Raw genomic sequence first — 13,484 nt, 5'->3', positions numbered from 1 at the left:
TTTTTCTAACGCAATCTTTCCTTTGGTCACTAGGTGGCAGCACATCACCTTAGTTTGCTTTCTAGGTTGGAAAACATGAAAAAGCTCAATTAAAATCCAAAGGTTCCCTTCTAATTCGTTTTGCTTGTAAGTGGATTAAAAACTGCTTTGTATCCACAGAGGTAATTCTAGGTCAAAGTGGAAAACAGGACATTCTGAAAACAATAATCAGAAGCTGGCATCTTACAAGTTTACTGTTTTGGTAAACTGCTGTATATTCAGACACTTTAAAGGAGGATTTGTTTTTTATATTCCACTGACTTCTTCACACATTGTCATTTACGTCTTCATAATTATAATTAAGCTGTAGAGGCTCCAATATGCAGAGCTTTGCAAAACTATTCATATCCCCATTGCTTTTTATTTTTGTCAAACTTTAATTCGAATTTAATTTCCTGTTGGTTTTTGTTGATTCAAGAAGGGGGAAAAAAACAAAACATTTAGGTTAGATAAACATTTATAGTTTTCATAGCCATGGACAGCCACCTGGCAGAGCCATAACAAATGGCTCTGACAGCCTTGGCTTTAACAAGGATTTCTTCCCTCATCGTCTTTACATACGTTTATGTGCCATACATTTGATTTTAGGTCCAGGATTTGACTAAGCTATTAAACATCCTCATTTGACTTAACTTTTTAATTTGTTTCTTTAAGCTTCACTTGCAGGTCTGCTGCATGTCTCAAACACATCATAAGCTTTTGCCATAGACATTTGCCATCGGGAATTTCTATTTACAACTGTCGCCATAAATTAAAAGTCACAAAGATCCTAGTTCAGTCAATCACACCAACTAGTCTTTACTTTAAGGATTTTTCTTTATATCTTTATTTATATATTATATTTAGTACTGTTTTATGCCAGGTGTAACTGGACACCATCATCAGTGTAAATGTTAAACAGAAAAGTTAATAATCACATCTCTTTCAGAATTGTGATATGATCAATAACCTTTATAGTCAAGAGGCTTCAGGATGTTGGATCTTGAGCTCTGTGACCTCATGGATGAGTCATTGACTAATTGTTGTTGGCCAGCCACTCTGAAAATGCAATGAACCATTTCAGACTGCTAAACATAAATGATTAACATCTTTCTTTCCGTCTCATATTGTAAGATATGACAGCATAAAAGTAATTTACGTATAATCTACAGGTCTGTAGTAATCAGGCCATGATGTGGTTGGAGAACTTGGAGTAGCTTAAGAATTCAGGATATGTAGCATTATGTTTGTGTTTATCATTTATATTATTAATTTGTTTCAAATTTCAACATTTTCAAAGTCAAATGGGTCAGATGCTGTTTTGTTAAGGTTAAGATCCAACTCTGATGCCCTTATATAGAATTCAATCCAAAGACCAAAAGGGGAAAAAAGGCAGAAAGAAAAATCCATATAGATATTTTGAATATGATAAAGTCCACTCCCACAAGAAAATGGACGTACTAAAAGACCAAATACAAATTCCAGGTGAGGAATTGATGTTGACTTGATCTGTGCTGGTAAGCTGTTGCTCTCTTGCATGTTAAAAAGGCCTTTTAAACAACAAAACTGTTGTGCTGACTGGGGGAGAGGGTGGGTGTTTAGTGGCTGGGGGATGTTGGGTCAAGAGCACGAGGAACACAGTATCAGCACATTCCTCACATTCTCCCACACTGTCATGCTACAGTCAGCTGATTGGAGATCTAGCTTTTTTATTTGATTAAAACGTTGCAGCACAGCGTGCATCTACATTAAAGAGAAACGCCTCCAACTAGCTAGAGACAAAGATTACTATCCAAGTCTACTTCCAATTTAAAGTCTGTTTGCAAACTGTGATTTTCCTTGCGATATAGGAAATGCTAAAACACTCAGTTTTCACAACAAGACATTTGGCATTGTTTTTTAATGATGAAAAATGCTCCAAAATGTTGGATAGTCACATGAATCTCCTGCAGATTGCACTTCCTCCAATATTTCTGTGTAAAGCCTCGCTTTGAGCAGCTCAGATATAAACAGGGACTTTACCAGTCTGTTGTCATTGTTGCCCACAGTCTATTGTGCAATTCAGTTCTGCATGCTTCTTGCCTGGTAACATTGGACTCCTCCTCCTAAACTTAGATTTATACTCTCACTACGCCAGAGCAGCTTCAGCAAAGCAGCCCACTCCCTGCATCTGTTCTCCATCAATGTGGTATGTGCCGGGGAGCCTTTGATCCACACCCACCCCCAAATCTTCTGTGTGTTTATGCGAGTCAAACAGAGGTAGAAACAAAACCTGCAGTGCTCTGTTGCAAAGACAATACCCAGTGAATGAAAGCACAGCAGAAAGAGGGTAGTGGCACAAAAGAGCAGTAAACATTCATTATACCCAATCCTATAGGGGGTTGCCCTGAGCCCCTTAGTTATAGGCCTAACTGGGTTTTAATGTTTTTGAAGAAGCTGATGTATGTATGCGCCAAGAAAAACTATATTTCTGCAAATGTTCTCTTTAAAATGGCATGAAGGGATGAGAATGCATATACCCTCATGGACCCCACTGACCCCCTCACTACCTTTTTACTTTTGCGTCGTTACTGAAACTGAACACTAGTTCAAACAGTTAGCCATAATTAGCTAGGCGGGGGGGAAGGGGCCCCCGGGCAGTGGGGCAGCACCCTCAGCAATGGAAGTTCGTGTGAAAACAAGACTGGGCCATTAATGTGCTGATGAGACTGCCAGATAAAGGTGGAGAAGTGGTGCTTTTACCAGAATGGCATGAGAGCAACTAGACGAGAGGCCTGTCTCATTTCAAGTTTAGTTTCAGCAAATTATGAATATGTCCGTGTCTGAATAATCTGCTATCCAAAGGGTGAGGCTGACATGTTATTAGAATGATTTGTCTTTTTAAACAATACAACCATTGTATTACAAGTGAGAAATAAAGACCCGATCTGTAGGATTGCAGCCAACAAACCAATCATTTGTTAGTGATACAAAATACAATTTCTACACGAGCAGCTTGGTAGAGGTGTAAGAACACTTAATAACATTTTAGCTCTTCAACCATATCAGTTTTTTTTTTCTTTTTATGTTGCATAATAAAAAATAAACTCCTTTCAAGGCAACTCCAGCTGTAGGTCTCTTGGGCACTGCATCAGACTACACATGGGTAAAAACTGTGCAAAATAGCTCAGTGTCAGCCAGACCAGTCAGTCTTCTATGACCACAGATGTTCAAATATTGCCAAACAGACATTCACATTTTTCTTCTGAACTCTGGGCCAGTGTATCATATAAACATGTTGTGGTCTACAAGAATCCAGTGTAGCTCTTGATGCAGGTTTAGGTTCCTTCTACTGTTTTGATTTAAAGTTTAATTTGGTCTCATTATATGTTTGCTTAGCTCTTTTGATATATATATGAATTTTTTTTACAATTACCCCTTTTTTTTAATAGAGAATTTTGTGACACTGTTAGCCATGACTCATCAATCAGATAATTCCCATCCAATTTACAATTATGCACCATTTATCGCTTTTCTATCAAACCAAATCTACAGATACGTTTAGGCCTGTGCTTGTATTGTGAGAAATTATGAACAGGTTTGATGGGCATGAATGCCGTTCCAAGCGACTGTGTTTGGTTGCACAGTTGGTCACATGTTTTTGCAAAACTGCCATTAAGCCCTGATTAAAGAAAGCTTTTAAAGAGCTCACAGGAATCACAAACAAAATGCGGAACAACATGTTTTCACTTCTCTAGAATACAAACCGGAATTATTTTCCACCATGTGTTTCCCACTACTGCTGTCCACTCAACATGATGTTTATATTTATAATATTGAACATGACCAGTGGTTAGGGACATTTTTCTTATTTAGATTCCCGTCAACTAACCTTTATACCTAGCTAGACCATCTGGGGTCCTTATTAAAATATACATTTGAAAAAATATTGTTACTGTAAAAGACAGGAAATATATGTCTTTGTGTATAAAAAAAAAAAAAATTTAGATAAATTTTAGACCTAGACTGAATGTATTGTATATCTGAAATAATATTAGGAATTCATGTTATTTTTCTGAATATCAAAGCTTGTTTATGCCACTGGATGAAAAAAAAAAAAGTTTGTACATCACAATTGAAATAGGTAACTCACAATTTAGATATGATTTTATCATTATGATAGCTCACTTATGAGATAATGTCTCACAATTTTTACTTAGTTATATCATTATAAAGTACTGTCTCATATGTGATGATTATGAGAATTTTTTCTACCTAAATTCAAGTTCAGAGGTGGGATCTTAATGATGATATATGATCTTATGATTTGTAGTAGCCATAGTAAGCCTCTATTTTAATTATAAGAATGTATCTCACAAATGTCTAATAGTATTTTTTATCTATCTTATTACCACCATCTCAGAATTCTGTGATCTAAAGCTGGAGATTCATCATTAGGTATTTAATAATTGTGTCATATCTTATTTTTATCTAAAAATGACCACTTAACATATCATCTACAGTCAGAAATGTGATGACTTGGTTTTCTTATTATTAGGTGACAGGTTAGTCATAATTATTTAGAAACTCTCTCACTACTATCTCATAATAGTATCTTACACTAAAAGCAGCCGTATCATTATTTATAACGTACCAAATAATAATTATAATGTAGTATGCGTTTATTATATACAGTTCAGTTAAAAATGATGTGATGCTTTCTTATGCAGTTCAGTTGAGTTTATTTATGCACTGCCATTTAATGATAAATGTCATCTCAGGGTATTAGGTTATTTAATTTTTTACAAAGTTTTTACCTAATGTGAATCATGATAGAAATAGCTATTTTTATTACAGTGGCAGAAGTTGCCTTTTATAGTTTAACAAGGTATAACAAATATATCTGTTTATGCATCGTGCCCCTTTAAGAATCCCCAGATTGTAGTCTTTGTTTACATAACAGATGGTTCCACCTATGGATATTGTATAGTGGTTACAATGAAAAACTAAACTCCTTTTTTGGTTCTCTTCATCTTCAAAAGAATAAAAAAATAATAAAATATAAGTAGAAAAGTATTATCATGTCTTAAAATGAGAAGTTGGAGCCAGATGTGGGTAAACTCACAGTAGGAAAAATCCGAGCTGGTGGGACCCCCCCCTCTGGAAAGTGGATAAGAAGTGAATGGTACAGTCCGGCCCTGCTCCTCGCTGTTTTTGTATCGGCTGTAAAGCGGACTCAACCGCCAAGTAAGTTACGCTGTGCTGTGGTTAGCTGAGGAAGTTACACAGCACTCTATTTTCTGTTATTTTGTTTCATAGAAAATAGATATATTCTTATGCGGATACACATGTAACATGTAGTGAAGGGGAAACTAGGTGCTTTTATTTCCTTTTCTCTGGAAGAGTACATGTTTATTTTTAGGACACTGTTATTAATGTGTAGCTAACGCAGCCAAGCCTCATGTTTTCGTCAAGCCAAGAGGAGCACTGCGCCCCGTCTAAAGACCCGGTGAAGTACGGGGAGTTGGTGGTACTGGGGTAAGTAAAGCTTTTTGTTTCTTTGTTTAAACCATATTTAGTGGTTTAGAAGATAATTAGAGAGCGAGTGTTTGTGTCAAACCTTTCCCCGGATGTCTCCCCCCCCCCCCCCCTTTTTTTTTTTTTTTTCTTACGTGACGCTGAATAAGCAGAATTCCTTTTTTGGCTTACTTTTATTTTTTATTCACCCTATAACGGTCGGGTTTAACTCTAACGGTCGGGCTTAGTTTGGAAATTTACGAGCTCACGTTACTCCTGAAAGTAGGCACGTGCGCACTCTGAAATGTGTTCGTGTTCCAGTAGATGATGATGATGATGATGACGTTGATAATGTCTCGCTCTCTGATAACCGGAGGGCGGCTATGAGAACCAAAGCCCACCCAGAAAAGGACAACTTTAGATACACCTCGTTCCCAGCCGGAGCCCTCCTCCTCCTCCCCGCCTTGAAGTTGGGATTCATGGGGCTTGAAGAATTCGGAAGTGGCGGTGGTCCCCACCCCCAGCCCCCAGGCTGCTTCCTTTTCTCCTGCCACAACCCCACCACTGCACTTTGTTCCAACACGCTCTACTTTATTTGATTGTATTTTTCTCCTGCTGTGAGGTTTAAAGATTATCTTATTGTCGTGTTCAATTTTGTTCCCACTTGAATAGGAACAGACTTGGAAGCCAAGCCAGTGAGCTGTAGGTTTAAAACTTCATCTTTATTGTGAAATTGTTTAGTCAGACATTTTACCAACATATATTGTGCAAGTTGGGGGAAACGAAGTTACTCTGCATAAGTCATCAATAACAGGACTCAGATCTAATTCTTCATAAACAGAGATAGATTATCACCCCCCATCACTGGATTTTTCTTAAAGTCCCTCCAAAAAGTTTAAAGCAAACAAACTTTGTAATGTAAGCTGGTGGGGACCAGTGGTATCACTTAACGAAGTAAAAATACTTTGTTACTGTACTTAAGTTCACTTTTTAGGTATATATACTTTCCTCCAATACTTATTTTTCTTCCTACTTCTGACTTCTACTCATTACATTTTCACACAAGTATCTTTACTTTCTATTCCTAACATTTTTAAAACAAACATTACTGGTTACTCTGGGCTTCGATTTAATGTTCATAATTTTTTTTTTTTTACATCATGTGTGCCATCCAATGCAGATCATTGGCGCCATCCACATCTAGTGAAAACTAGTGTAATTGGATTAGTCCTATAATGTAAACACTCGTTGGTTAGCTAAAGGAAATAATCAGAAGCAAGCAGGTGTTCTTCAAACTGCTAAAGTGAATTGTCTATGCCATGCTACAATGTCGGATTAAGAAAAAGATGTTGAAATGTCTGATAAGTCGGACACAGGCGAGAGTATCGGGAGATGGAGATCGAAAACCAACAAGACGTCGCTCATCTCAAAGAATTTTTCGAAATAGTCAAAAAACTGAGGTTTCTACGACGGAGTATTAGGGCCACACATGAAGAGAAAAAATATTTTTGCCATGACGAGATTAAACTCGACATGTCGACTTTAAACTCGCCCTGTCGACTTTAAACTCGCCATTTCGAGAATAAAGTTGATATATCGTGGCGACTTTAATCTCGACATTCCAAAGTTTGGAGAAAAGAGCAACCGCGCTCCACAGCTGCAGTCTGCGTTTTAAGAGTGAAGGTAGTCTTTGACGTGCTGCAACTGTATAACTGTATAATCATCACAGAAAGTACAATTTGACCAAATCATCTACACAAGACATGTCTGATTCTGGATTCTGTGCATGTATCCTGTGCAGCGGTTGGCTCTCTTGAACTAATTTCAACTTTATTGTCGACACGTCGAGATTAAACTCAACATGACATTTCAACTTTATTCTCGAAATGTTGAGTTTAATGTCGACATGTCGACTTTTAAAGTCGACATGTCGAGTTTAATCTCGTCATGGCAAAAATATTTTTTCTCTTCATGTGTGGCCCTAATACTCCGTCGTAGGTTTCAGTTCATATAGTGGCATCTGGCTGTTTTTTTTTAAAGGTTACTTTATACTTTCATACTTTAAGTAGTTTTTGGAGCTCATACTTTTTCACTTTTACTTGAGTAAAGAGGTCAAGATGATACTTCAACTTTTACCAGTGTTTTTAAACTGCAATAACAAATGTGTGTAATTTTGACACCACTGTAAGTCATCTATAACATATCTAATTCTTCATAAACAGAGCTAGATTATCACCACACCATCAATAGGGTTTGTATTTTCCAAAAATGAACTCTAACATATATTTATTGAATGCTTTCCTATTGTTGAGAACACAAACGAACAAAAATATACTGATATTTATATTTATAGTTAGTTAGACATTCATGTATATAAAAATAGAAGGATGAATAACAGCAGATTCTGTTACCAACAGCCATACATCATGCCTCCCTAATATGGAAACAATTTCAGTTTCATTCATCCATCAATCTATACATAAAAATGTGGATGGATTGATGGATATTTTCCCTTTCAGCTACATCAGTGATTATCTTCCTTCAAAGGCAGCAAAATCAAATTTAGAAATTTGTCGTTGAGAGCCAAAGTCTATGTATTGAAATTATTGGTGGGGAGATGTCCATATCAGTTCTTCAGAAAGTTGCACCTGTGGTTTAAAAGTTTTCATTTCTTTATGTGCCTCTAAAATGTTCAATGTTTATATCAGGCTTCTATAGCCCCTTTTCCACTTAAAGTCCGGGGATGTATTTCTAACTGGGTAAATAAAGGGCATGCCAGATATATCATCTGTGCTTTCTGTTTCACTGCTCAGCCTAATGACACATGGGGAAGATGTTGAAGAAAACAACTACAGCCCAGTGGGTGACAGTAATAAGAAACCAAGGGGTCAAACGACAAAAGCCTGACAGAGAAGACCTTATCTGTTCACAAAACCAGACGGAGAGCTCACAACTGGAGAATGTCGTCCTCCTTTTGGTCTATCCTCGGTCACATTAATGTTTGCTTGAATATGAATCTCATGAAAAGCAGATGGAAAAAAACACTCAGTTTTTGACCCAGAATTTCCTTGAAGGAATAATCCAATGGGATAAATAAAGTTGAGGCTAAGTCTAAGGTAAATAAAAGTTGCAGGTCAGCAGAAGATGCTGCAACAAAGAGTCAATCAATCCTCTTTGCTATACTAGTAACCCTGTGCTTCAGCAATCCCGCAGTAACCTGAAGGTCCTACTGAAGAAGACCAGGATCTTTTAGGCGGGAAAGCGTGGACCTGCAGTATTTCAGTCACTTGCGTAAAAAGTAACTGAAAAGCACAACTAACTTAAAATCCATATCAATGGCTGAGCTTGATAATCAGAAATCAGTTAAATATAATGTTTTGACAGCCATTTGTTTTTATTATAAGGCAAAAGTCAAGCAGTTTTATGCATATAGATAAATAGATAGACCAGATGTTTACCCTATATATATTTTTTTGGTCAGTACGAATGAAATAATTTCTATTGGTGAAATGATTGTACTTTCGTCAAATGCTGAAGTTTGCTGAAGTCAGGCTTTAGGAGTAAGATGTGATCATAACATGCATTGGTAGGGAGCATGTGGGTGGGAGGCTGCTGTTGTGTGGGCGCTTTTTTTGTGTTTATGTTGGAGGAATTAAAAAGATACCGTGAGAAAATAACCTTTTGCGGAAATGTTGAAATAACAACTCAAAGCATCATCCAGGAAGTTACAACTTGGTCATGAATTAGTCCTCTACACGGAAAACGACAAAGCTTTTCTCAAAGTAATTTACAGGGTGATGCATGTAAAATAAACCCCCCTCCACAAAAAAAGAAGCCTCTAAAGTTTTCTCTCTTTTTATTCTTATATTTAGCAAAAATAAATGAGTTGCTGCAGAAAATTCAGAGTTAACTTATGTTCCCTGTGTCTCTTTGGGACTTGAAGCAACATATCAGTCATAGAAATAAATTTTTATTTTCAATAAAACCAACAAGGAAACCTGACAGAATAGAAGTTTAAATTTCGATGGAAAAAATGACATTTTAACTTGCGATTGGGATGGTATTATGAGAATCCCAAAAACAAAACAAAGAAAATGATTTTTTTTTTTTTTAAGTTTTTAATGCTAGGGTAATGTTTCACTTAGTTGAACAGTGTAGTGAAGTTTCTAATTTTTACACCCAAAGTCCCAGTTTCTTGTAAATACATAGTTGATAAAGATCTCCCCAGTGGTGGTGATGCAATAAAAATCCAAATTTGTTGAATTGTTGATAGGTCATCATATAGTGACCTGTGGATCTTTATAAGCTTTATGGTGCTGCTAGGTAATGACAGCTTTTAGCACTGTTACCAACATAGCTTATATCTGCGTCTTTATGACTTAAAAAAAAACATATTGTAGTGTATAATTTAGTTTTTAAGACACTAGTGGCTTGTTTTTATGGAGTGCAGGCTGACAGGATTAGGGGTATGAGAGACATGCGGGAAAGGACCACAGGTCGGATTCGAACCCGGGTTGCCCGCGTCGAGGACTAAAGGCCAATGTATGATTCTGACGCATAGCCTCTGTGTCCCCCAAGAGGTTCAGCAACTCCTGACTACAGGTCAGATGGTCGCAGACCTCAAGCAGAAGTGCGCAGACAAAAAGCAGCTGTGATTGGTCCTTGGTATGCCTTTCCGGCTGTCTGTGTGGTCGTCCTTCTCGATTTGTTGCCGGGGCGCGCCATTTTTAAAAACAGAGGAACTAGGGCTGAAACGATTCATCGAGTAACTGGATTACAAAAAATCCTCGAGGAAATTTATCTGCCTCGAAGCTTCGCAAAATATATTGTATTGTAATAAGCAATGCTGTTAAATACGCAGCACACTGGTCTAGCCGGAGGGTTTTTGTGTTGCACAACGCTACCACTTCCGTTAGCGCCTGGAGCGCTTGTGCTAAGTTTGTAGCTATGGAGGGAACCGGAGAATGCTCAGAAGGAGAACCCCGAAAGCGACAAAAAATGTCAAAAGTTTGGGAACATTTTAGGCTAAACAGAAAGGACAACACAGCGCAATGCATCCACTGCAAAGCAGAATTGGCGTACCACAACAGCACGACATCAATGTTGCAGCATCTGAAGAGAAAACACCCGCTGCATGCATCCAACTCGTACACGGTTGCCAACAGGTAACGTTTATGTTCTCTTTGCTAACTACGTTGTGTGATAATCTGCCATGTTATAGATGTAAATTGAGGCACATTATTTTGCTAACGTTACATCTAAACATAGCGGTTACTTAACCGGGTGTAGTGTAAATTGTATGTGAGGGTGGAACTGAGAGAAATTATGCAGGACTTAAGATTTGCCAATAGTTTATTTTATAAATTTTTTTTATCCGATTACTCGATTAATCGTAAGAATAATCGATAGATTACTCGATTACTAAAATATTCGTTTACAACAGCCCTAAGAGGAACAACTACAATGGACAACTACTACGAAAGGTTAATCTGTCTTTTTGCCAACTTCATTAACAGAACCTGGTGTTTAGCAACTCTAGATCCATCACTGTGACCGTGATATCTTGCAGATGCGCCATTGTTGTTTTTGAGGATAAACACTCCCGCTGGCGCCACCAAAGTTCTCACGACCATCTGCCAAAGTTCTCGCGTGTTCTCGATTAGGCACACCCTTTCGCTTTGGCAGGAAACTGTTATGCTTCCCTAAAAATTCCAGACCGACAGTGCAGAAGCATACCAGCAAAAGGGGTTCATGACCAGACCCAAGCAAAATTTGATGTGTGCGGTTGCAGAAGTCTAATCTCCTTAATGCCTCCATACATGGGTCGTGTGCGGTAACCACTGCGCCACCAAAGCACGCCCCAACCCGATTGTAGTTTGAGTAAATTTGGGACGTCCTCTGAAAATTTTACTAAGAACGAATACGTTTTTTTTTTCAATTGAAACTACTGAAGTAACCCTGAATGTTTTTCATGAAAAGGTTAAATACTCCAAAGCAGCGAAGCAGGGATTCCTGTGTAAAACATTGCAAGGGAATCAGTTCTTAATAATTAACCCAAGTAGATTGTCTTATTAGAAGCTGCTTCTTGTTTCAGATCTATCAAATCTTTCAAGCGTCAATCTAGATGGGTGGAAAGTTAGCATTAATGCAAAGCAGCAGCTGTATTTTAATGAACTGTTAAGAGGAAAGTACTAGAAAAGCAATTCTGGACAATCAGCCTTCAACATCTCCAGTCCTCTGCCAGGCACAGTGTCATTAGTGATTAGACTTTGGTCAGTTTTTCCACTCATCTGAAAGTTTTAAATAAATAATTAACAGTAACAGCAGTCTGTCCTGTTGAAATCTCAGGTTTTCAGCAGTTGAAGCAAACTGCAGTGAAGTTATAGACTGGGAAGTAGAGTGGGTGGCTTTGTCCTTCTCCTCCAGGCTGTCCATTCAACAGCCATCCTGCTTATTGTAAAGGACAAAAAGCAGCGGTGACTGGTTATCACCCCGGGCTGAGCGTGTGGCGTGTCTAACACCGCAACTTTTGTCCCCCCCCTCATCAAGACACATATGTGAATTAGATGTGACGGGTGCATAATTGCTGTGGTGACATCACATCCCCCCATTGATAAAGCTGATGGTAGAAAAGATAGCTGTCAGCATGGAACAAAGCTTGTTTTAGTTGCAGTTTCCCTCGGTGGCTTGTTGTCACGGCTGCAGCGGCTCTTATTACTTGCATGGCTGCCCTCCATCTCTGCCACTCTGCTGAGGTGGGATTGGCTCGGTGCTGGTCTGTGTACGGAGGAAGGGGGGAGCTCTGGGTGGGATGGGTATCCTGGAAATGAAAGGATGGATTGATCAGGAGACGGTCTTTGCTTTTCCTCGGCTTCCTCTGTTCATTGTGGCTCAGAGACTGGGGCCCATTGAGTCAACTTTCTACATTTTAGCCATGAAGAAGTGCTCTCAGTAAAAGGAAGCCAGCCTGGTTTTGTTACTGAGTTCCACTTATTGTTGATACATAATACATTCTGCAGAAGCTTGTTTCAGAAAACAAAGATGTCTTTTAGTGTTGTACTCTGTAACTAAAAGGTTATGTTTAATTTTGTACCTTCTTTGACCCTTAGAAATGGGCCTCTATTCTCTCTTTGGAACAAATCTGCACACAGTGCCTTGATATCAAACACATAGGTCTCGGTTTAATCCATTCACTGAGAAGCCCTCGCATACAACCTGGCCCCTTCACGAAAAATGATTTATTCACAAGATCTAAATATTGGCTCTGCCATGAAGTGGCAACAAGTACCATCAAGTGTTGATAATGGGTCCTGTATGTCACAGTGGAGGAGTTTTACAAACTCATCTCAGAAAATAGGAGTGGAAAGTCATCTTTAAGGTCATCATCATTTGGTTTTACGTGCAGGCTTTGATAAGGCCGCTCCAAGATGCTTAGAGGCAGCCTGACCCTACAGCACAACGCCAGTTCACTTCAGTATAAGGTCCTAACTGAACGCCAGACTTTCTCCATCAGAATTTCCTGCTAGAAAGCAGGTTTGTATTTCCAGAAAACCGCCGAGGTCCGGTAGCAGAAAAGCAACACCAGATCATCACACCAGTTGTTATTAAAAGCACAGATTAAAAAAAAAAAAGTCCCTTTATCTGACCAGTCCATAGAATGGTTTCCCAAGAGTCTGTTGGTTCTTTTAAGTTTTTTTTTTTTTAGTTTAATTCTCTACTTAGAATAGAATACAATTCAACTTTATTGTCATTACGCTGTTACAAGTACAAAGCAACAAAATGTAGTTTGCATCTATCCAGAAGCTAAACAGGATGTAAATATTTATTTTACATGTCAGATTATGTAACTGTTGACTTTAAATGGTATATATAAGCAAATAGTAATTGTAAGAGGCCATAAAATAAATTAATAAATAAGAAAACGGTATACAGATTATACAGGAAAATTAGGATATAGATTATATGTGTGT

The 13,484-nt window shown here is 38.1% G+C and overlaps 1 protein-coding gene across 1 annotated transcript in view; it reads left to right on the top strand.

Annotated features, from left to right (window-relative positions):
- Positions 1–5,232: 5,232 nt before the first annotated feature.
- LOC107085641 (E3 ubiquitin-protein ligase pellino homolog 2) overlaps positions 5,233–13,484 on the top strand; it is a 20,915-nt gene continuing 12,663 nt past the window's right edge. Inside the window, exon 1 of the mRNA XM_015376103.1 lies at positions 5,233–5,535. Within this exon, the coding sequence (XP_015231589.1) occupies positions 5,459–5,535 (77 nt within the window). The 5' untranslated portion in view covers positions 5,233–5,458. The remainder of the gene's footprint in view (positions 5,536–13,484) is intronic.

This window comes from Cyprinodon variegatus, unplaced genomic scaffold, assembly GCF_000732505.1.
Source record: "Cyprinodon variegatus isolate N-32 unplaced genomic scaffold, C_variegatus-1.0 Scaffold129, whole genome shotgun sequence".
In the NCBI taxonomy this organism is placed as follows: domain Eukaryota; kingdom Metazoa; phylum Chordata; class Actinopteri; order Cyprinodontiformes; family Cyprinodontidae; genus Cyprinodon; species Cyprinodon variegatus.
Note: the sequence above shows the minus strand (reverse complement) of the source record. Positions and strands in the feature narration are given on the sequence as shown.